Raw genomic sequence first — 18,194 nt, 5'->3', positions numbered from 1 at the left:
CTAGATTTACACAGTACCCAGTCTAAGATGGCCTGCTCTCTAGTTGGTTCCTCCACATATTGGTCAAGAAAACTATCTCGTATACACTCCAAGAATTCCTCCTCTATGGCATTGTGACTAATTTGATTAGCCAAATCTATGTGCAGATTAAAATCACCCACGATCACCGATATTCCCATATGCATCACTAATTTCATGTTTAATGCCATTCCCAACATCACCACTGCAGTTTGGGGGTCTATATATGACACCCACTAATGTTTTTTGCCCTTGGTATTTCTCAACTCTACCCATACAGATTCCACATTGTCAGAGCCTATATCCTTTCTCATTATTGTGTTAATTTCCTCTTTAACCAGCAGTGCCACTCCACCACGTTTTTCTTTATGCCTGTCCTTCCTAAATATTGAATACCCTGGCACATTCAATTCCCACCCCTGGTCACCCTACAGCCATGTCTCCGTAATCCCAATTATATCGTACCCGTTTATATCTATCTGTGTGATTAGTTCATTCACTTTATTGTAAATGCTCCACGCATTAAAGTACCAAGCCTTTAAGCTTGTCTTGATCCCAGTATTTTTCTCTATAGCCCTGTTTGAACTTTGTCCTTGGTTTCTCTGCCCATCAATTTTCTTATTCCCTTTTCTACCTTTTGTTTTTGTCCTTGCTCCCTACTTCTCTGACTCCTTATATAGGTTCCCATCCCCCTGTGGCAGGGCACTCAGACAGGGCTGAACATTCAGAGAGCAGCATTTCAACCCATGATGAGGGAGAAAGATAACAAGCGCATGGGAGGTAGGAAAGCAGAGAGGTAAGAAAGCAGGGGGGTGAGGAATAATAGAAGGCAGAGGGGCAGGAAGGCTATGCAAGGGTGTGGAGGAGGAGGGGGAGCAATGTCAGGCAGAGGGGAGACCAAAAGGTGGGAAGAAGCCACTTAACAAGGAAAACTGAGACGGTGACAAAGGACTGGATGGGATAGTGGGATAGCACATGTATGAATGGTAGTGGATGCACACAGACTCTGGAATAGGAAAGGGGGTGGTGGTGTGTGTTAGTGTGGAACAAGATGGATGGGTCGCACTGAGACTCATGAGATGTGGGGGGTGTTGGAAGGGAGACAAGGAGACAGTGTAATGTTCAGTCATTAGGACAATGGGCAACTCGATGAAAGTCAAAGTCTTTGGTTTGGGGCTAGAGGGTTGGAGTGAGAGAATAGAGACATTCCCTAGCTTCACATTCAGGACTGTGAGAGTACAGACTGCCCTGGGGTTCTGTGGAGCTCACAGTGAAGAGTGATAGAGAAGGTCCTGGGGTGCACTGAACCAAACTACAGGGTGATACATGGCATGCACCTTGTATTCCCGCTCCAGGGATGGGCGAGGGCTGTGCACTCATATGGTTAAATGCACACACTCTGTGTCCATTGAATTGTCAGGATCTGTACTGGTTCTGTCGATGGAAAGGTTATAGGAGGCATCTGCGGCTTGTATTTGGGAAAAGAATTGGGGGGGGGGGGGAGAGAAAGCGGGGTAACGTGTAGGGTTTGTTCATCTGTTAGACGCAGGCAGCACTGGTCCGAAGTTGAACTTCTTTTATTGAACATCATTTAAAATTAACATGACAGAAGTGAAGACAACTGATTTATTGCAGCGAGAGAAAAAAGAGAGGGGGTCTGGCAGAAGCTGGTCCTAATACAGACTTGATCTAAACATGGCACAGAACTCCACTGAACTGTTACTATAATATATTAATTCTTAACTGTGTCATTGAAAGAACTAGGCACACACAGTCTCCAACTTACATAAACAATTGGCAGCTGTGACCATGAAAAACTTCTGTTTAATCGTTTCTGCTAACATTATATTTTCAAATGCAGTCATTTCTAAGCTCATCCCAGAATTCCCAACTGAGTTTTAAAATGTGGCCAAGTTAGCTTTAAAGTTTAGCATAAGTAGTTACACAGGCAGAAATACCTTAAAATGAAGTCTTTTAACTGAAGCAAACCATACAAAGGATCCCACAGTGTGCGAAGCTCTCTTGGGAAAGGGTCTCTTCTCGGTGACTGTGCACACAGCCTCTAGATGGGGAGGGTAGGGGTTCACTTGAGGCATGGACACCTATTAATGGGGGAGGCTGGAGAATAGCAGGAGGGAGCTCCACCTTCACATTGTGAGATTCCAGGTAAATATCTGGGACATGGACAGTGAGAGAGGTAGCGTGAAGCTGATCTCTAGGTAATAGTGGAGAAACACCATCTTCCATTCTCTAAGTAGAAGCGAATCTGAATGGGAGGGGTCTGAGGCGGTATAGGAGGAGCACACTGCTGGTTAAAGGACCCTTTCTGGGCACTCCCTCTAATTTGTTGGTATCACAAGATTCAAATGGAGTCTGAGCTGAGAGAAAGGAGGAAGACCTCCTCGAGAAGGAAGCCATTGGAACCCATGCCTTTTTCTGTGCTGTAACAGGGAAATGTCGGAGTCACTGGTTTAACATCACACTCACTGCATTTTAGCATTAACACACAGGAATGTGAAATTTGGGAATGTAGGCAGCTGTTAAGGAGCATATGTAGCATCTCATCAATAAAGAGCTCCATGTAATTTCCAGAATTGGCATTTATAATGGGTCAAAGGGCATCCAGTCATTAATCATGAACAATGTATTGTTAATAAGTATGGTAGATCTGAGAATGGAGAACTGAACGAGGGGAGGTCGCACATGTCATTTAAACCTTCTTCCTCCCCTTTAGCCTCTCCAACAAATGAGCTGTAATCTGTTCCTGCTGGAATCTCCAGATGCCCCTCACCAAGATACCCAGACACCTCACCGTAATCTCCAGATAATCCCCGTCACCGTAATCTCCAGACAACCCCCCCACACCGTCATGTCCAGACACCCCCCACCGCCATGTCCAGACACCCCCCCACCCCTCACCGCCATGTCGACACCCACCCGCCTCACAGTCATGTCCAGACACCACGCCCTCACCGTCATGTCCAGACACCCACCCACCCCCCCGCCCCCTCACTCTCATGCCCAGATACCCAGCCCCCTCCTCACCGTCATGTCTAGACACCCCCCACCATGTCCAGACACTCCCCCCCATCCCCTCACCGTCATGTCCAGACACCCACCACCCCCCCCTCACCGTCATGTCTAGACACCCCCCACCATGTCCAAACACTCCCCCCCCCACCCCCTCACCGTCATGTCCAGACACCCACCACCCCCCCCTCACCGTCATATCCAGACACCCCCCTCCTCACCGTCATGTCCAGACACACCCCCCGCACCGTCATGTCCAGACAACCCCCCTCCTCACCATCATGTCCAGACATCCCCCCTCACCGTCATGTCCAGACAACCCCCCTCCTCACCGTCATGTCCAGACACACCCCCCGCACCGTCATGTCCAGACACACCCCCCGCACCGTCATGTCCAGACACACCCCCCGCACCGTCATGTCCAGACAACCCCCCTCCTCACCATCATGTCCAGACACCCCCCCCCTCACCGTCATGTCCAGACAACCCCCCTCCTCACCGTCATGTCCAGACAACCCCCCCTCACCATCATGTCCAGACAACCCCCCTCCTCACCATCATGTCCAGACACCCCCCCCTCACCGTCATGTCCAGACACCCCCCCCCTTACCGTCATGTCCAGACAACCCCCCTCCTCACCATCATGTCCAGACAACCCCCCTCCTCACCGTCATGTCCAGACAACCCCCCTCCTCACCGTCATGTCCAGACACCTCTCCCCCCCCTCACCGTCATGTCCAGACACACCCCCCGCACCGTGATCTCCAACTCCCCCCCCCGCGCACTGTAATCTCCAGAACACACATCCACACCGAGTGTGACCAATGTTCCATTTAAGCTATGTGTCTGCGCAGCAATTCGGGATTTGGGCCCTCATGGCCGGTCTGCCCCCAGACCTCCTGTGATGCCTGGCTACTCAGAGGATTTTTGAATTCATAAGTTAAAATAAATTTGAGCAGAGTCAGTCATCTCCATTCTAAATGCCTTATCTCTCTATTACCTTGGAAAGCAAACCTCTGCTTCTTCATTGCTGGAAAGACTTCAACTGGTCCTTCAGCTTCAAAATCCAGCCTGCCATCCTTAATTGGATGACGATCCTGCCCTCCAGCCACTAAATGGCCAGTTCAGGGAAAATCACTTGGGGTGTGACTGTTGCCCACACAGTTCGGGCTTCTGATCCCCTTTGACCCCGATGTTGAGGCCCCAAAGGTGGCAGAGGAAATCCTGCCCACGGGTTCTGCGACTTTGATCAGGTCGTCCCACAGCGTGCAGTCACCATCCTGCACTATTTCCACAATTCTCTAACCACCAAGTTCCTATTCTCCTCACTCTTGAGCTACAAGTGGTGAGGGGTGATAAACAATTACCTGTTGTCCCATGGCATATCGTTCACCAGCCCCAACATCTCAGCTGCCAGATATTTGAGCTGAGTAGACTGCATCTGACTGCCAACACTTTGGTATGGTTCTGCCATTGGGACGAGTTCTTTTGCACCATAATATTGTGCATCTGTTTCTAATGTGCTGTGCATATATATAAAAAATAAAGCAAATACGAAGGGATTTAACCAAAAGTAGTGTTAATCTGATAACTTGTGTCAAAAACCTAATATTTTAAATTCCTTAGTTCCAATATCCACCATGTATAACGGCCAGATCATGTTGACATCTGCACACCCACTATATAGGCAGTAGTGACTGTATCAAGCATTGAGGTAGTCTGAAGATCAGCTGGCAAATTGATGGTATAGCTCTGTCATTAGCTCTGGTGAAATGGAAGCACCAAAGACGGATAACCTTAGGTACCACATGGCATGGTCTGCATACTCCGGACCTGGAGGTCAAGTACATCTGAAGAACGTGTGAACTGAAAAATAGGATTTCCTCACCCAGGCTATGCAGTACAGATAAAATACTCAATAGGAATACTCTCCTCCCATTCTGTTTAACCACATTGCATATTGCAGCTCTCCAGGCTAAGATGTGTCAGCCTCAAAAACGCAAGTTGCAGGAAACTGGCCCACAAATAAAAGCTAGCTGAGATACATAATGTACCAAGAGAGTTCCTAATCCTCATACTTTGTGCTGGAGTCTGCCAGAGTGGGCACTTAGTCTCGCTTATACTGGTTGATGACTCGAGAAAAACCATCGCTGTGCAGTTCTTGCATGCACAGCAATCAGGTTGTCATGTGATTGAACATTACATGATTAAGCATTGCATAACTGGTGTCAGGTGATCAAATGCCATGTAATCTAGTATCACGATGATCAAATCTCCAGGAATATGCCAAACCCAAGTTGGGAACCCTATGTACAATGCAGCCAAGGAGAAAATGTTCAGTAACCAAAAAGCAAACCACAATTCTACACCAGTTTAAACTTTGAAGAAATCATGAAATAGGGCTCGGCCCAGTCTCTATAGACATGCCCCTTTTATATGAGGAGGGGCACATTTTAGGTGCTGCCTCACCGGACTAATTTTAATATGCTAATATGGAAGTTTGCAAGCCAGCTTCTGCACAGCAAACTGCTCATCAGAAAATCAGATGCAGAATAAATGCAGCATGTCAAGTTACTGGTTGCATTTGTCCCCTTGCACAAACTAATTAAGGGCTAACACAAATTGTGGTCATCCTTGGAAATAGTATGGGTTGCATCGTCAGAAAGAGCTGAATGTTTAGATGAACTGGTCATCATGGGCCAGTTATGGGCAGACACAGCTTAACCATTGCTATTGCACAAATTGCACACCTTTTCTCTGTAAGTAGTGGTACACATTGTCACAAGTCGTGGTACACATTGGTACCAACGACATAGGTAAGAGAAGGGACGGGGATTTAAAACAGGAATTTCGGGAGCTGGGCTGGAAGCTGAGAGCCAAGACAAAACATGTGGTCATCTCTGGTACGTTGCCGGTGCCACGTGATAGCGAGTTAAGGAACAGGGAGAGAGTGCAGTTAAACATGTGGTTGTAGGAATGGTGTAGGAGGGAGGGTTTCAGATACGTGGATAATTGGAACACATTCTGGGGAAGGTGGGACCTGTACAAACAGGACGGGGTGCACCTGAACCAGAGGGGCACCAATATCCTGGGAGGGAAATTTGATACGGCTCTTCAGGGGGGTTTAAACTAATTTGTCAGGGGAGCGGGAAAAGGAGCTGTAGTCCGGAAGTCAATGAGGGCGGTGAGGTATTGGGGAAGGTATCAGGGTCAAGGGTGGGTACCGGTAGACAGGAAGGTGGGTTGAAGTGTGTCTACTTCAATGCAAGGAGCATCCGGAACAAGATAGATGAACTTGGGGCGTGGATTGGTACTTGGGACTACGATGTTGTGGCCATTACGGAGACGTGGGCAGAACAAGGACAGGAATGGTTGTTGGACGTTCCGGGGTATAGATGTTTCAGTAAGAGTAGGGAAGATGGTAAAAGAGGTGGAGGAGTAGCATTGTTAATCAAGGATAATTTAACGGCTGCGGAAAGGCACTTCGAGGGGGATCTGCACACTGAGGTAATATGGGCTGTGGTTAGAAATAGGAAAGGAGCGGTCACGTTGTTAGTTTACTATAGGCCCCCAAATAGTAATAGCGATGTGGAGGAAGAAATTGCTAAGCAGATTATGGATATGTGTGGGGGTCACAGGGTAGTTGTCATGGGGAACTTCAACTTTCCAAATATTGATTGGAACCTTTGTAGGTCAAATAGTTCGGATGGGGCAGTTTTTGTGCAGTGTGTGCAGGAAGGTTTCCTGACACAATATGTGGATAGGCCGACAAGAGGTGAGGCCACATTTGATTTAGTACTGGGAAATGAACCGGGCCAAGTGTTAGATTTGGTTGTGGGAGAGTACTTTGGAGATAGTGACCACAATTCGGTGTCTTTTGTTATTGCAATGGAGAGGGATAGGGCCGTATGGCAGGGCAAGGTTTACAATTGGGGGAGAGGTAGTTATGATGCGATTAGGCAAGAATTAGGGGGCATAAGTTGGGAACAGAAACTGTCAGGGAAAGGCACTAATGAAAAGTGGAACTTTTTCAAGGAACAAATACTGGGTGTCCTTGATAGGTATGTCCCTGTCAGGCAGGGAGGAAATGGCCGAGTGAGGGAACCATGGTTCACGAAAGAGGTGGAATGTCTTGTGAAAAGGAAGAGGGAAGCTTATGTAGGGATGAGGAAACAAGGTTCAGATGGCTCGATTGAGGGTTACAAGTTAGCAAAGAACGAGCTGAAAAAGGGGCTTAGGAGAGCTAGGAGGGGACATGAGAAGTCCTTGGCGGGTCGGATCAAGGAAAACCCCAAGGCTTTTTACTCTTATGTGAAGAATAAAAGAATGACCAGGGTGAGGTTAGGGCCGGCCAAGGACAGTAGTGGGAACTTGTGAATGGAGTCAGTAGAGATAGGCGAGGTGATGAATGAATACTTTTCTTCAGTGTTCACCAAGGAGAGGGACCATGTTTTTGAGGAAGAGAAGGTGTTACAGGCTAATAGGCTGGAGGAAATAGTTGTTCGGAGGGAGGATGCCTGTCCTGGCAGTTTTGAATAAACTGAAGGTCGATAAGTCCCCTGGGCCTGATGAAATATATCCTAGGATTCTTTGGGAGGCAAGGGATGAGATTGCAGAGCCTTTGGCTTTGATCTTTGGGTCCTCGCTGTCCACGGGGATGGTGCCAGAGGACTGGAGAATGGCGAATGTTGTTCCTCTGTTTAAGAAAGGGAATAGAAATGACCCTGGTAATTATAGACCGGTTAGTCTTACTTCGGTGGTTGGTAAATTGATGGAAAAGGTCCTCAGGGATGGGATTTACGACCATTTAGAAAGATGTGGATTAATCCGGGATAGTCAGCACGGATTCGTGAAGGGCAAGTCGTGCCTCACAAATTTGATTGAATTTTTTGAGGAGGTAACTAAGTGTGTTGATGAAGGTAGGGCAGTTGATGTCATATACATGGATTTTAGTAAGGCCTTTGATAAGGTCCCCCATGGTCGGCTTATGATGAAAGTGAGGAGGTGTGGGATAGAGGGAAAGTTGGCCGATTGGATAGGTAACTGGCTGTCTGATCAAAGACAGAGGGTGGTGGTGGATAGAAAATTTTCAGATTGGAGGCAGGTTGCTAGCGGAGTGCCACAGGGATCAGTGCTTGGTCCTCTGCTCTTTGTGATTTTTATTAATGACTTAGAGGAGGGGGCTGAAGGGTGGATCAGTAGATTTCCTGATGACACCAAGATTGGTGGAGTAGTGGATGAGGTGGAGGGCTGTTGTAGGCTGCAAAGAGACATAGATAGGATGCAAAGCTGGGCTGAAAAATGGCAAATGGAGTTTAACCCTGATAAATGTGAGGTGATTAATTTTGGTAGGACTAATTTAAATGTGGATTACAGGGTCAAAGGTAGGGTTTTGAAGACTGTGGAGGAACAGAGAGATCTTGGGGTCCATATCCACAGATCTCTAAAGGTTGCCACTCAAGTGGATAGAGCTGTGAAGAAGGCCTATAGTGTGTTAGCTTTTATTAACAGGGGGTTGGAGTTTAAGAGCCGTGGGGTTATGCTGCAACTGTACAGGACCTTGGTGAGACCACATTTGGAATATTGTGTGCAGTTCTGGTCACCTCACTATAAGAAGGATGTGGAAGCGCTGGAAAGAGTGCAGAGGAAATTTACCAGGATGCTGCCTGGCTTGGAGGGTAGGTCTTATGAGGAAAGGTTGAGGGAGCTAGGGCTGTTCTCTCTGGAGCGGAGGAGGCTGAGGGGAGACTTAATAGAAGTTTATAAAATGATGAAGGGGATAGATAGAGTGAACGTTCAAAGACTATTTCCTCGGGTGGATGGAGCTATTACAAGGGGGCATAACTATAGGGTTCGTGGTGGGAGATATAGGAAGGATATCAGAGGTAGGTTCTTTACGCAGAGAGTGGTTGGGGTGTGGAATGGACTGCCTGCAGTGATAGTGGAGTCAGACACTTTAGGAACATTTAAGCGGTTATTGGATAGGCACATGGAGCACACCAGGATGATAGGGAGTGGGATAGCTTGATCTTGGTTTCAGATAAAGCTTGGCACAACATCGTGGGCCAAAGGGCCTGTTCTGTGCTGTACTGTTCCACGTTCTAAGTACTGTATGATCAAGGAGTCAGATTGGAGTTTCCTACCTGCTTTCCATCAAGTGTGTAGAGCCTTCTGACTGCTCCAGAATCTAACTTTATGGCATCTGTAATGTCATTTAACACCTGCTCGAATGAATGAGCCGTCTTCTTGTTCAGAAGAATCCTCACAGCTTTCCGTGGTTTTACACCACTACGGATAACAGTCACCAGTTTGGGCCTAATAAAATCCTTGGCTTCCTTTCCTTCACCTCTTGATGTCAGTGATGAGAGAGAGCGCGAGGTTCCTGTCTTGATATTGACTGACCAGTTTGGATTGACATTCTTGGCATAGTCTACTTTACGAAATGGCTCATTGGACGCACAAATGTAGCTTTCTCCTGTTTGAAAAAAAAAAGACACTCTTTTGAAGCATAGATTAACTTTCCTAAAGATTCTATTTTTGATGATTCTTACAATAACTGCTGTGAAATTGGGTACTTAGTGTAACAGATAGAATGTGTTTTCTGCCAATGAGGTGCCTGCACAGTTATACCGTTTACTGTCACCTCATTGGGAGTAGCAGAGTCGGCACTGGCCAGGACAGAAATAAAGGAAAATAAACTACATCCTTGGTGAGGAAGATAGGATTTAGCTTTCAGTTTTAGACAAGGTTCAGTGCCCTGACCCATTAACCTGGGCTTCTACACAAATGCTGCAGGACCTGCTTATTCTGTCCATCGTTTTCCATTTACAGGTTATTCTTTCTGTATTTATTTGTGTTTGTTTCATTGTTGGAATATTACGTCAGGCAATTCGAGAGCTGACACAAACTAATAAAAATCTGCAGTATAAGGTGTGCAATGTTGCGGGATGTTTTACAGGTTGGAATAGCATTTGTCTATTCTATAGCTAATGTCTGTGGGACCCGTTCATATTCTTATTTCCTATCTGTGTGACTGCAGTTTTCCACTCGTTTCATTGATCATGCCACATCAATTTATAACAATATGTTATAATTTAAAAATAGCCCCTGACACAACCCAAGTGTGGAATGACAAAATCTCTCATTGGTTTTTTGCCCGTGTGCAGACAAATGTGCATGCGCAGACGGATATTGCTGGCCATCTTGCCTTGCCAGGAGACAGTGTAATAGAGATATGGGCAACCTAGCCTGGTGACTGAGCCACATGAGTGGCCCTCCTTGATCTCAGTGGGCTGAAAAACTGAAATCAGGCTTGTTCATGAACTATGACCCCTTGAATTAGATTAAATACATGTAATATAGGCAGAATATTTCATCACAAGTTACAAAAAATGGTTAATCATTTATATATTAACAAAACTATTGTCAACTTCAAATGGTAAAAACAAAAGAAATATTTAGGCTTTGGGTGCAGTGGCTCTCAAGGTCAATGTTGTGTATAACCAGCACTTCACTTGCCTTTAATAAAATTTACGTGCATATCGCTTTTGTCATATCAGTAGGAAAAAAATTATGTGGACGTAAATCAATGGAATTTGGCAACCCTGCAAGTGGGCAACGGTCAACAAAAAGTCTTGTGAACCTCACTCAGGACCCAGGTGGGCCACATCTAGCCCCTGGGCCGCAGGTTGCCCACCACTGGTGCAATAGATAATGGCTGGAATTCACTGGCTGTTCACGCCAGCAAGAATGGAGAATTTGGTGCTCATCCAAATCTCTATTTTACATCAGCGGGACCAGAGAATCCCAGCTGCGGGCGAGGTCAGAGTATCCGGCCCAATGTCTTGAGGTTTTCGCTAAAAATGTAACTTATAGTTCTTTTTACATTCTGAGTTACACAAACTCTTATATTACTGTATCAAGTTATTGATCTGAAGAAAATTAGTAAAACACATGAAGCAGATTTTCTTTGCAGAATGCAGTAGTTTCACTTTTTACAAAGCCTGGGCAATTTGCCTGTGGAGATTGTCAGAAGGGATAAGTCACAAATATTATTGAAAGCTTAAATAAATGTACTGCCTGAACAATAGAAAACATTCCTTCTGCATGTATCACAACTTGTTACAGCTCCTGCTCTGACCAAGACCACAAGAAACTACAAAGGATCGTGAACGAAGCCCAGTCCATCACGCAAACCAGCCTCCCATCCATTGACACTGCCTACACTTCCCGCTGTCTTGGAAAAGCAGCCAACATAAGCAAGCACCCCGGACATACTCTCTTCCACCTTCTTCCATCGGGAAAAAGATACAAAAGTTCGAGGTCACATACCAACCGACTTAAGAACAGCTTTTTCCCTGCTGCCATCAGGCTTTTGAATGGACCTATCTTATATTAAGTTGATCTTTCTCTACTCCCTAGCTATGACTGTAACACTACATTCTGCACCATTTCCTTTCCCTCTCCCCTATGTAATGTTTTGTGCAAGAAACAATATTTTTCACTGCATACCAATACATGTGACAATAATAATTAAAATTAAAAAATCAAATCTAATAAAAATGCAAATCTCACAGGATCCAGGGTGAGATAGCGAAATGGATACAATGTTGGCTTGATGATAGAATGATGTGGAGATGCAGCCAGAGAGTGGTTGTAGAGGGTTGTTTTTCAAACTGGAGACCTGTGACCAGCGGTGTGCCTCAGGGATCGGTGCTGGGTCCACTGTCATTTGTCATTTATATTAATGATTTGGATGAGAATATAGGAGATATGGTTAGTAAGTTTGCAGATGAACCCAAGATTGGTGGCATAGTGGACAGTGAAGAAGGTTATCTCGGATTGCAACGGGATCTTTACCAATTGGGCCAGTGGGCTGACGAATGGCAGATGGAGTTTAATTTAAATAAATGCGAGGTGATGCATTTTGGTGGATTGAACCAGGGCAGGACTTACTCAGTTAACGGTAGGGTGTTGGGGAGAGTTACAGAACAAAGATATCTAGGAGTACATGTTCATAGCTCCTTGAAAGTGGAGTCACAGGTGGACAGAGTGGTGAAGAAGGCATTCGGCATGCTTGGTTTCATCGGTCAGAACATTGAATACAGGAGTTGGGACATCTTGTTGAAGCTGTACAACACATTGGTATGGCCACACTTGGAATACTGTGTACAGTTATGGTCACCCTATTATAGAAAGGATATTATTAAACTAGAAAGAGTGGAGAAGAGATTTACTCAGATGCTGCCGGGACTTGATGGTTTAAGTTATAGGGAGAGGGTGGATAGACTGGGACTTTTTTCTCTGGAGCGTTGAAGGCCGAGGGGTGATCTTATCGAGGTCTATGAAATAATGAGGGGCGCAGATCAGTTAGATAATCAATATCTTTTCCCAAAGGTAGGGGAGTCTAAAACTAGAGGACATAGGTCTAAAGTGAGAGGGGAGGGATACAAAAGAGTACAGAGGGGCAATGTTTTCACATAGAAGGTGGCAAGTGTCTGGAACAAGCTGCCAGAGGTAGTAGTAGAGGCGGGTAAAATTTTGTCTTTTAAAAAGCGTTTAGACAGTTACATGGGTAAGATGCATATAGAGGGATATGGGCCAAATGCAGGCAATTGGGACTCGCTTACGGGTTTAAGATGGGCAAGATGGGCCGAAGGGCCTGTTTCCATACTGTAAACCTCTGTGACCTAACTACATGTATAATTTATACCACATTATTGTTCATCCATCGTCGTCGATGAGGACCTCGACATCATTAGTCATTATGAGGCCGGATGCGGTGTGTCCGAAGATGACTGATCAGGCCAATTCGGGCACGGAATGTCCTGGCACATATTGGACAAACTTGTGTAGGCACTGTAGTTGTTGCGCTGGTGGCTCTGGACTTGTGCAGCTCGCGCTTAAGTTGTGCTTCAGCATTGCACCTTGCTTCATAAGCTTGACAGCCCTTGTGGATGAGGCAGCACCAGGTAGGGCGGTTTTGTGCCAGCGTTTCCCAGGTAGTCGTGTCTATGTCAAGCGACTTCAGGGAGGCCTGGAGTGTGTCTTTGTAACGTTTCTTCTGCCCTCCATGCGAGCGTCTTCCAGCAGAGAGTTCCCCAAAAAGGAGCTGCTTGGGTATGCGCTCGTCCGGCATACACATTACTAAACTGTTAACTATGTATTTGTGGTAAGTAGCATGGAGGCCAATTCAACGAAGTACAGCTTCTACTGAGTACTAAACTCAGGGAATTTAGTGAGTGGGGGAATTTGGTGCAGTGACACAAGAAGTGTTGTTCTGATTTTTCACAAGACAAGGAGTTGTCCAAGGGGGAGAGTGTGAGAAAGACAGAACTGAGTGCTAAGATCTTGAGGCATCAATCAGGTCAGTGATTGATTGATGAGCCTTCCCGTTTTCTTTTCTCTAAACTAGGCAGTAATTTAAACTAGGATCAGGGAGAGAAAAATACTGTATTAAATTTATAGTTTAACTGGGTAAATGACTTAATATCACTAAAACTTGAAGCTCTAATTAGTTAAATAAAATACAACAGAGATGTCAGCACAAATGATGTGTATAACATGTGGGAGCTGATCATCACCAGTGTGATCCCAGCAACCACATTCTACACTAAGTGTCAAATCTCAAGGAACTTTGGCTGGGATTTTTCCACACCGCTTCACCGGTCGAATAGCATAGCAGAACAGGAATTATAAGCGAGGGGCAAAAAATAAAAATCGGATTCACACCCCAATTTCTCACCTCTCGTAATATTGCCGGCTACTGTGAAGATTAACATGAGGCCAGAAGATTGAGAAAATTCTAGAAACCAGCAGTGTAAAAATACAAATATGAGGAGTGTAAATTTTTTTTAAAAAAAGAAACACAAACACTAAGAGTTTCTACAAGTACATTAAAGTAATGAAGTCTGCTCCACAGTGGGGAGACAAAATGCAGATTGCAGGATGGCTTCGTCATTCAGTCCTCAAGCTTCCAGCCCCCCGTCCTCTTAATTCTCCACTTTGCTCCCATACTGATAACTTTGTCCTATGTCTCCTGTAGTGTCTCAAAGAAGCTCAATGTAAGCTTTAGGAACAGCATCTCATCTTTCAATTAGGCATTTTACTCAATACTCAACACTGAGTTTAACATTTTCAGACCATATTCTCTGCTCCCATTTTGTCTTCCCCCTTTGCAGTTTTTGAAATTACTCTTTTTTTTGCTTTCAGATGACAACCTGTTCATCATACTGCCGTTCGCTCCTCCTCCAGGCACATCTTCTGCTTTTTTTGTGCTATTACCACTCCCTGTGGCTGTGCACACAAACACAGACCTCCCCCTTTTGCCTGTTTGGCCCCCTCCCCCATTTGACTTGCTTAAAATCTATCATATTTCTCACTTTGTCCAGTTCCAATGAAAGGGCATTGTCCTGACATGTTGGGCCAGATTCTCTGACCTTGCCCGCAACTGGGATTCTCCAGTCCCACTGCAGTGAATGGAGATCTGGCTGGAGCGACAAATTCTCCATTCTCGCTGGCAGCAGTGGTGGGGCATGAACGACTGGAGAATTCAGACCATTAACTCTGTTCCTCTCTCCACAGACAGGGCAGAATCTTCAGCTCTAGAGTATATTTTGGATGACAGAAGTGGAAATAAGAGTGATATCCACTTGGGGATGGTGCAGGACTGGTGACCATGTGTGACCTTGTGCTGGTCAGCTCATTAGATATGCACCCACAGAGAGGATGGTGAATCTTGTGGTGAGGATAGGCAGGATGTTGATAGCCCTGTCGCTTCCTTCTCAGCTGGATCATAGCCATTGGCTGGCATCATACATGCCTGGGGTGTTCTGTGAACAAATTGCAGTGATTTATCGGCGGCACGGTGGCACAGTGCTGCCTCACAGCTTGGGTCCCGGCTTGGGTCAATGTCTGTGTGGAGTGTGCACGTTCTCCCCGTGTCTGCGTGTGTTTCCTCTGGGTGCTCCGGTTTCCTCCCACAGTCCAAAGGTGTGCAGGTTAGGTTGATTGGTCATGCTAAATTGCCCCTTAGTGTCCCAAGATGTGTAGGTTAGAGGGATTAGCGGGGTAAATGTGTGGGGTTGTGGGGATAGGGCCTGGGGTGGGATTATTGTTGGTGCAGACTCGATGGGCCGAATGGCCTCCTTCTGTACTGTAAGGTTTCTGTGATTCTATGATCTCATCAGCATATTCTTCACTGCTGTCCCTCAGACCCTGAACATTTCAACCTATGGGAAGCCCTGTAACTTGCATCAGTCTACCCTGGCCTCCCTCCACCCCAGCTTGGTGAAACCCATCCTGGAGTTTTTCTCTCGTTCATATATCCATGTGTATGGAGACTGCAGCATTGACTGGGGTAATGAAAGCCATGACCGTACACTCTCCCTCAAATAAATAAAAAAGGAGGGAGACAAAAGGCGGGTAATTATAGGCTGGTTAGCTTAACCTCTAGTAGGGAAAATGCTTGAACCCATCATCAAGGAAGAAATAGCGAGACATCTGGATATAAATTGTTCCATTGGGAAGAAGCAGCACAGGTTCATGAAGGGTAGGTCATGTTTGACTAATTTGGTGGGATTCTTTGAGAACACTACGTGTGCAGTGGACAACATTACCTGTGGATGTGGTGTATCTGGATTTCCAAAAGGCATTTGACAAGGTGCTGCACCAAAGGCTGCTGCATAAGATAAAGGTGCATGGTGGTATGGGTAATGTATTAGCATGGATCGAGGATTGGTTAACTAACAAAAACAAAGACTGGGGGTAAATGGGTGTGTTTCCGGTTGGTGATCAGTGACTAGTGGTGTGTCTCAGGGATCAGTGTTGGGACCGCAATTGTTTATGATTTACATAGATGATTTGGAATTGGAGACCAAGTGTAGTGTGTCAAAATTTGCAGATGACATTAAGATGAGTGGCAGAGCAAACTGTGCAGAGGACGCTGAAAGTCTGCAAAGGGATACAGATAGTCTAAGTGAGTGGGCGAGGATCTGGCAGATGGAGTACAATATCGGTAAATGTGAGGTCATCCATTTTGGTAGGAATAACAGCATAATGGACTTTTTTAAATGGTAAAAAATTGCAGCATGCTGCTGTGCAGAGGGACCTGGGTGTCCTTGTGTATGAATCACAGAATGTTGGTTTGCAGGTGCAGCAGGTAATTAAAAAGGCAAATGGAATTTTGTCCGTCATTGCTCGAGGGATGGAGTTTAAAAACAGGGAGGTTATGTTGCAGCTGTATAAGGTGCTGGTGAGGCCACACCTGGAGTACTGTGTACAGTACTGTGTACAATTAAGTAGTCTCACAACACCAGGTTAAAGTCCAACAGGTTTATTTGGTAGCACAAGCTTTCGGAACACTGCCCCTTCAGAAGGGGCAGCGCTCTGAAAGCTCGTACTACCAAATAAACCTGTTGGACTTTAACCTGGTGTTGTGAGACTACTTACCGTGCCTACCCCAGTCCAATTCTGGCAACTCCACATCTTGAAAGAATATACTGGCGCTGGTGGGGATACAGAGGAGATTCACTCGGTTGATTCAGGAGTTGACAGAATTGACTATGAGAGACCGACCGAGTAGATTGGGGCTATACTCATTGGAATTGAGAAGAGTGAGGGGAGATCTTATAGAAACATATAAGATTATGAAGGGAATAGATAAGATAGAAGCAGGGAAGTTGTTTCCACTGGCAGGTGAAACTAGAACTAGGGGGCATGGTCTCAAAACAAGGCAGAGCAGATTTAGGACTGAGTTGAGGAGGAACTTCTTCATCCGAAGGGTTGTGAATCTGTGAATTTCCCCGCCCAGTGAAGCAGTTGAGGCTACCTTGTTGAATGTTTTTAAGGCAAGGGTAGATAAAACTTTGAACAGTAAAGGAGTTAAGAATACTGCGTCCAGTTCTGGTCGCCACACTACCAGAAGGACGTGGAGGCTTTGGAGAGAGTACAGAGGAGGTTTACCAGGATGTTGCCTGGTATGGAGGGGCTTGGTTATGAGGAGAGATTGGGGAAACTGGGGTTGTTCTCCTTGGAAAGACGGAGGATGAGGGGAGACTTAATAGAGGTGTATAAAATTATGAAAGGCATAGATAGGGTGAACGGTGGGAAGCTTTTCCCCGGGTCGGTGGTGACGTTCACGAGGGGTCATAGGTTCAAGGTGAAGGGGGGGAGGTTTAACACAGATATCAGAAGGACATATTTCACACAGAGGGTCGTGGGGGCCTGGAATGTGTTGCCGGGCAAGGTGGTGGAGGCGGACACACTGGGAACGTTTAAGACTTATCTAGACAGCTATATGAACGGAGTGGGAATGGAGGGATACAAAAGAGTGGTCTAGTTTGGACCAGGGAGCGGCGCGGGCTAATTGTTCCTGGTTTCTCGTTTCAAGGCTTCATTCTATGATCATCTTGCTGGTGCCAGTACAGAGTGAGACTGCGGATAGTTGGGAACCTGTCTCGGGGGCAGGGAATTCATATGGTGTTCGTGGAAGTGGAAATGACTAGGGTTGGGAAGCATTTTCCGATCGGGGCCATTGTGATCTCCTGGACTCGTTTCGATCGCCTCAGGGGGTCGGAGAGGAATTTCCCAGATTTTTTTTCCCCATATTGGCCCTGGGGTTTTTCACTCTGGGTTTTCGCCTCTCCCTGGAGATCACATGGTCTGGAATGGGGGGGTGGGGGTGAGTTAATAGGTTGTAATGAACAAAGCATCGTAGCTGTGAGGGACAGCTCGGTGGATAGGATATTGGTATGTAGATAGGCTGGAAAATTGGGCGGGGATCCTGGATTCAGGATTCAATCCTGGACCGGGGAGCGGCGCGGGCTTGGAGGGCCGAAGGGCCTGTTCCTGTGCTGTATTGTTCTTTGTTCTTTGGCTATGGTGAGCGGGCGAGTAAGTGGAGCTAAGTCACAAAAAGATCAACCATGATCTTATCGAATGGCGGAGCAGGCTCAAGGGGCCAGACGGCCTACTCCTAGTTCTTATGTTCTTATAATACTGGGCTTCATTACCCTCGAGGAACATTCAAGAAACCCTTGCCTTCCATTACATACATTGCACCCACCACATTATAGGCGTAGCACCCACCCCATTAACAGCTATGACCATCTATCCAGGATGTTCAAGGTTCTAAACCAGAATATTGA

At 46.1% G+C, this 18,194-nt stretch overlaps 1 protein-coding gene across 5 annotated transcripts in view; it reads right to left on the bottom strand.

Moving 5' to 3' along the window:
- The window catches only part of dclk2a (doublecortin-like kinase 2a), a 330,122-nt gene that overhangs the window by 249,921 nt on the left and 62,007 nt on the right, over positions 1-18,194 (bottom strand). For all 5 annotated transcript variants that reach the window (XM_078210403.1, XM_078210563.1, XM_078210647.1 and 2 more), the window contains exon 2: positions 9,192-9,523. In XM_078210403.1, coding sequence (XP_078066529.1) covers positions 9,192-9,523 — 332 coding nt within the window. The remainder of the gene's footprint in view (positions 1-9,191; positions 9,524-18,194) is intronic.

The sequence above is a fragment of the Mustelus asterias genome, chromosome 1, assembly GCF_964213995.1.
Source record: "Mustelus asterias chromosome 1, sMusAst1.hap1.1, whole genome shotgun sequence".
Taxonomy (NCBI): domain Eukaryota; kingdom Metazoa; phylum Chordata; class Chondrichthyes; order Carcharhiniformes; family Triakidae; genus Mustelus; species Mustelus asterias.
The sequence above is the reverse complement of the archived record's forward strand: the minus strand, read 5'-3'. Positions and strand labels throughout refer to the sequence as shown.